The 6,569-nt window shown below is 33.7% G+C and overlaps 1 protein-coding gene across 13 annotated transcripts in view; it reads left to right on the plus strand.

Moving 5' to 3' along the window:
• The window catches only part of LOC110438663 (uncharacterized), a 16,705-nt gene extending 11,217 nt beyond the window's left edge, over positions 1-5,488 (plus strand). For all 13 annotated transcript variants that reach the window (XM_068221338.2, XM_073951181.1, XM_073951180.1 and 10 more), the window contains 6 exons: positions 438-572; positions 2,933-3,027; positions 3,199-3,255; positions 3,405-3,780; positions 4,043-4,234; positions 4,391-5,488. In XM_068221338.2, the coding sequence (XP_068077439.2) occupies positions 438-572; positions 2,933-3,027; positions 3,199-3,255; positions 3,405-3,780; positions 4,043-4,234; positions 4,391-4,500 (965 nt within the window). In that variant the 3' untranslated portion in view covers positions 4,501-5,488. The remainder of the gene's footprint in view (positions 1-437; positions 573-2,932; positions 3,028-3,198; positions 3,256-3,404; positions 3,781-4,042; positions 4,235-4,390) is intronic.
• The last annotated feature ends 1,081 nt before the right edge of the window (positions 5,489-6,569 follow it).

Below are 6,569 nucleotides of genomic sequence, written 5' to 3' on the forward strand. Positions count from 1 at the left end.
GTACTGTATGCAATCTTCCTGTATGTTCTTGTGGTAATGAGTTGATATTGCCACATGAAAACAACAGTAAAATCACACGCATAATTCTAAATTCTTGTAATACTCTACTACAGAAAGTGCTGTGGTGATCCCGTCCTATTTTGCTCTGCTTATTTGGTCTGTCGTCAATTTATTTTGTTCAGCAGGACCGCAAGATTACTAAAGCCCGTTTTTGTAAGGGATATAACATGGATAGGAGTGTGAAATTGGGTTTATGTTATCGTTCAGTGGCACAAATTTGTAAAATGCATAGAAACAGCCACAGTGTCTTGAATCCTTTCATTTGAAGAAAAGGTCACAGATTATAATGACTTGTTAAAATTAAATAAAATATAGAATATAAAATCTATTTATATTATAAAAATTATTAAAATGTTTGTACATCTAATGCACTGTAGATGAAGGAGCTTCTCAGGATGATGAAGATCTGGATGACTTCCAGGATCCGTCACAGTTCCCTAATGAAGATGATGAAGATGAGGATGATTCTTCCAAATGCAAGTCAGATGTTAGAACAACAGACTCCAGCCAAGGTTAGTCTTTTATCACGAGACATCACATTTCTCCTGTAATTCCTTTAACATGGTATCATTTTTTCTTGAAAAATCTCCGGTAAATTCTGGATAATTTTTATTAGTGTTGGGCAGAGCAAGGATTCATGAAACACTGAAATCCAAATCACCACCAAATCTATAGGTCTGAAACCACTTTGACAGAGAAACAGTTAAGCAAATGAAAGAATTAAAATATGTTGTGTTAACTATTCATTCCATCAAGAGGTGGAGAGTGGATAATGTTCACTCCTGGAATGCAGTTGTCATGAGTTTGAATCCAGGGCAAAGCATGTTATAAACATTTAAAATATGTGTCTTTTATGGTTCTGTTCTTGTAATGTGTTCGGTCTGACATCTGAATAAACTTTGTAAAGAAATGCAGAGTTTAAGAGAAAGAGTAGGAAGGTCCACAGGCCAGGATTCAGAGCATCTGCAATGTGCTGTAGTTGTGGTACATGTTGGAGCACTGCCTACTAGGCTATGTGCGATTGTTTGGTTTTTCAGACTCTCAATCAAATGCAGATTCAGAAGGCATGTCAAGTCTCGGATCACAGAGTGAATGTGACATGGGTGTTTTAAATCAGTGTTTGAATAGTGCTGAGCACAGGTTAACTGCAATTAATCACATCCAAAGTAAAAATTTGTTTTGACATATTATATATATGTGTGTGTGTGTCTGTGTGTGTGTGTGTGTGTGTGTGTGTGTGTGTGTGTGTGTGTGTGTGTGTGTGTGTGTGTGTTATATATACAGTTATATATACAGTGTTGGGGTAACGTGTTACAAGTAACCTGAGTTACCTAATAATCATACTTTTCTAAGTAATGAGTAAAGTAACGCTTTACTAAAACAACTTAGGTAATAATAGTTGAGTTACTTTTATTGTAATGTGATGTAATGCGAGTTAAAAAAATTGCTGAATTAAAATTAATGTTGAATCCCGCACTCAGTGATTGTTTTCCTGCAGAAACAGACAGAAACCAAGATGGCAGAGCTTTCATTTTCTTTAATGGAAATATTCTCATTATTCTCAACACATGGAAGAAAAGGAAAAGGGGCTTATAGTCTTAGTGCTCATTTAACTTCACCAATAAAACAAAAAGTACACAAGCATCAGACACATTGCTTTTAACGTTCATTACTCTGTAAATATGGCATGTATACCTCTGGGGTCAGGAAGTTCTCAGAAGATAACATTAATCCTACATTATTAGTTGTTGGTGTGTTTTTATGCGGTGTGTTGTTAATTGCAGAGCTCCTCTATTTAAAAAAAAAAACTTGTGAAAGGAATCAAACCAGGTCAGAAAAAGTAACATAACCAATTACTAAACAGAAAAAGTAACTGAGTAATGCAAGGGCGACGCAGTAGCGCAGTGAGTAGCACGTTCGCCTCACAGCAATAAGGTTGCTGGTTTGAGCCTTGGCAGAGTCAGTTGGCATTTCTAAGTAGAGTTTGCTTGTTCTACCCGTGTTCGCGTGGGTTTTTTCCGGGTGCTCCGATTTCCCCTACAGTCCAAAGACATGTGGTTCAGGTGAATTGGCCATAGTGTATGTGTTTGTGATTAAATGTGTATGGATGTTTCCCAGTGAGGGGTTGCAGCTGGAAGGGCATCCGCTGTGTGAAACAGTTGCTGGATAAGTTGGTGGATTAATAAAGGGACTGCGCCGAAAAGGAAATGAATGAATAAGTGAATGAGTAATGCAACTAGTTGCTTTTTGGGGATTAACTCGATATTGCAATGCATTACTTTCCAAAGTAACTTTTCCCGACACTTTATAAATATATATGCACAGTGAGTACAGAAAGTATTCAGACCTCTTTAAGTTTTCACTCTTTGTTATATTGCAGCAATTTGCTACAATCATTTAAGTTCATTTTTTCCTGAAAGAAAAACACAGAATTGTTGACATTTGTGCAGATTTAATAAAAAGAAAAACTGAAATATCACATGGTCCTTTGCTGTGACACTCATACATTTAACTCAGGTGCTGTCCCTTTCTTCTGATCATCCTCATACATAAAACAAAATTCTAAATTATACAAAACTATTTTGTTACATTGATATATAAGTTGCTATACATTCTTTAATATTCTATACATTTTCTCAGATATATGCGTACAAGTGTCTATTTGTATATACATAATAAATATACTGGGGTTAATCATGATACATTTTTGCCCTTCACTAGTTTTGAAACATCTGTGCTTTGGCATCTTGTCGCTAAAATGTCAGTTTTATTAGTTTGTCAGTAAGCAAACACCGTTTTATGGCACAATGAAACTCAACTGAAATATATTTCCTGGTAAACTATCATATCCATTTTGTTTTGTTTTTTTCAGGATCTCCTCTTGACAATTATGAGCTTGGAAGGAAGCTGGGAAAGGGACACACTGGCACTGTCTACTTGGCAACACGCAAATCTGATGGAAAAAAGGTAAGTCACTTTTGCGGTACATGTTGTTTACTTAATCTTTCTTCTTGTAAAAGGAGTGGCGTGTATGTTGACGCATGTCCATGTTGTATTATACACATGTGTTATTGGATTTATTATGATTTGTTTTTCATTGCTTTAGGAAAAAGTATTAATATTTTGTTGCTTTTGCAGGTTGCCCTGAAATTCGTTCATGAGTCAGACTTAGATCCAGAATACATAGTGGAGATGGTAAGTAAACAACATAATAAATATATCTGAACACGTGTTGAATCTTTGGTGTAGGAATCTATATTATACACATTACATAATACAGTTATAATTATGCAGTTACATCTTACAGTACACATACATAACATTTTTCTAATATTTTTCTCTAGCCTGGATATGCCTATTATGCACCTTTGGAGGCTGAACTACTTCTTGACCTGCAGACGTCTCCCATATGTCCCCACATCATAGAGTTATATGACTTTTTTGACGTGGGAGAACATTATATCTATGTCCTGGAGTACATGCAGCCGAGCATGACCTTGACTGCATTCATCAGAAGAAACAATGGCCGCTTGACTGAAAGTGTAGCACGTCACCTGACCCTGCAGATCCTACTTGCATTACAGAACTGCTTGGAGCATGGCATTTACCATAAAGCAGTCCATGAAGATAACATCCTGGTGAATCCAAAGACCCTTCAAGTCAAGTTGATTGATTTTGGCAACAGTGACTATTTTCGGGGCCGCTTAAAACCGCACGTTGGTAAGATGCTTTTCTTTCTACCTCCCCTGCTGAAACCTCTGGTATTGCTGGTCACCGGCAGTTCTAGATTTCAGAATTTATGCTGGCTGTTATGCTGAAAATTTTGCATTGACTGTTTTTCATTTTTATGCCACTTATTAACATCCCAGCTTATTGATCTGCTACTATTATTACACTGATCACTTGTAATGAAATAGTTTTGATGGCATTATTATAATAAATTGCTGTTCTACTCTTCTAACTTAAAATCTGTTGCTTACAGGACTTGACCAGATCTACTGCAGATGTTACCAGCATTCTCGTCTAGTAAAATCTTGTGGCTTAAGGCCTGTACATTTTGCTCTAGAAGAAAATGTTACGTCTGTGGCAAGACTCCTGGCAAGGATGGTGAATGGATATTGGCCCCTTCGCTCTGTGGTTGAGTATCCAAGATTTCACCCCAGTGTATCCAAAGGTGAGACAATAGCTCAACATAAAGTGCTGTTACAGATATAAAAGGACCGTGTTGTCATGGCTGTAAAAATAGAAAATTATGTGTAACTTTATAAACAGTTTTCATGTTAAGCATGTGAGAATATACAAGACTAATCAGTTCTCTCCTTTTCTACAGAATGCCGAGATCTGCTGACGATGTGCTTCAGATTCCATATTAAATTTGGACCCACTATAGAGGATGTTATTGATCATAAGTGGTTCAGCATGAAAGAGAAAGACATCTAATTGACAGAAACCACTGGCACCTTCGGATTAGGCTTATTGACACTTCTGGTGGCACATCTTGAGGGCTTGATTGGGGATATGGTGCAGGTCCAAGTAGATCACCAGGCAGGTGTTTAGACTAGCCAACAAAATCAATTCGTCCATACCTTTAGTTAAGTGACAGGACATCTGACGCACAGAAACCATTGCACCTGTTAATATGCTTGGCGACTGGTGTCAGTGGATAGTGGCCCTAGCAACTGGAGCTTGTGACGTGTGCTGATGCGTTGCGTCCTGTGTCACTGAGATTGTCGCAGTACGTGTCGCTGTGTGGCTCCTCTAGTGGTGACTGACAGCGACTGCTGCTGCTGCTGACCGTTGACCCAACATGAAGTAGGTTGTGTAACGCACACACTTAACGACAGAACAACATTTTATTAATAATATAAAAACCGCCAAAAAATAATATTTATTACATTGCAGAGTTTGTTTATACAACATACTGGGCTTAGTATTATTATTATTATTATTTTTACTGCACTGAAATGATAAAACAGCGTAAGATAAGTTGTTTAAAGAAAAAAAAATCAGAAAAGAATGTAAAATATGTAGTTTAATCATTAAATTGGAGATTTTACTGAAGTGTTTTATTATTTTGTCGTTCACTAAACATACTGTGAAGTAATTGTGGTAATGTCAGCAACAATTCTTTTAAAAATGAAATATAATGCAAAAAAAGATTTATTAATAATTATAAATTATAATCCTAAAAATATATATTGATATTATCTAAATTATGTAAATTAGAGTGATAATTTCTAATTTATAACGGAAACTTATATAATGCACAAAAGTAATAATAAACATATTTTAAAGTATTTTTGATTAAAGCAAAACAATAAATAAGTGTGTCATTTTTGAATGTTTAGTTTCACTTCGTTCATTTCACAAAGCATAAAATGCAAACATATCTAATACCATAATTTGGATGAGAAGTGCAGTTTTGTTTGACTTTAAAAAAAAAAGCATAAAAATATGACATTATTTTTTAGAATAATTTTAATCATTTAAAATTAATTAACTGATTTTAAAATACAAAAGGCTTAGTAATATTATTATTATTATTATTATTATTATTTCTGCACTGTAATGCTGAAACAGCGTAAGATAAGTTGTTTAAAGAAAAAAATCTGAAAAAAATGTAAAATATGTAGTTTAATCGCCAAATTGGAGATTTTACTGAAGTGTTTTATTATTTTGTCGTTCACTAAACAAACATAGTCAAGTAATTGTGGAAATGTCAGCAACAATGCTTTTAAAAATGAAATATAATGCAAAAAAGATTTATAAATGTTTATAAATTATAATTCTAAAAATATAATAATATTATCAAAATTATGTAAATTACAGTGATCATTTCTAAGTTATAACTGGAAACTTATATAATGCACAAAAGTAATAATAAACATATTTTAAAGTAATTTTGATTGAAGCAAAACAATAAATAAGTGTGTCATTTTTGAATGTTTAATTTTCACTTCGTTCATTTTACAAAGCATAAAATGCAAAAATATCTAATGCCATAATTTGGATGAGAAGTGCAGTTTTGTTTGAATTTTAAAAAAAGCACAAAAATATGACATTATTTTAGAATAATTTTAATCATTTAAAATGAATTAACTGATTTTAAAATACAAAAGCCTAATATTGTTGTACAAATGAACACTGCAATGTACGCTGACATCACTTTGCATTTTCACCGTCACACATGACTAAAATAAATATTATTAATATTGTCAATTTAACATTTCTCACATAATTCACTTTTTTAAAACCACTACTAAATTAAGTTTTGATGTCATCTGGTGTGACACCCTAAATTATAGTTTATTATTATATGAATTATATATGTTCATTATATAACTAATGCATTAACTAGTGTGTTAAATAATGTATTAATAATTAACTATATATGTTTACTTGTGAGATTTAGTATTGCTGAATAAATAGGTTGTTCATTGTTAGGTCAGGTTATCTAATCCATGAACAAATGCATTAGTGTATGTGTAAGTAAACATTATCTAATTCTA

This window comes from Danio rerio, chromosome 5 (genome assembly GCF_049306965.1).
Source record: "Danio rerio strain Tuebingen ecotype United States chromosome 5, GRCz12tu, whole genome shotgun sequence".
NCBI classification, from domain to species: Eukaryota; Metazoa; Chordata; class Actinopteri; order Cypriniformes; family Danionidae; genus Danio; species Danio rerio.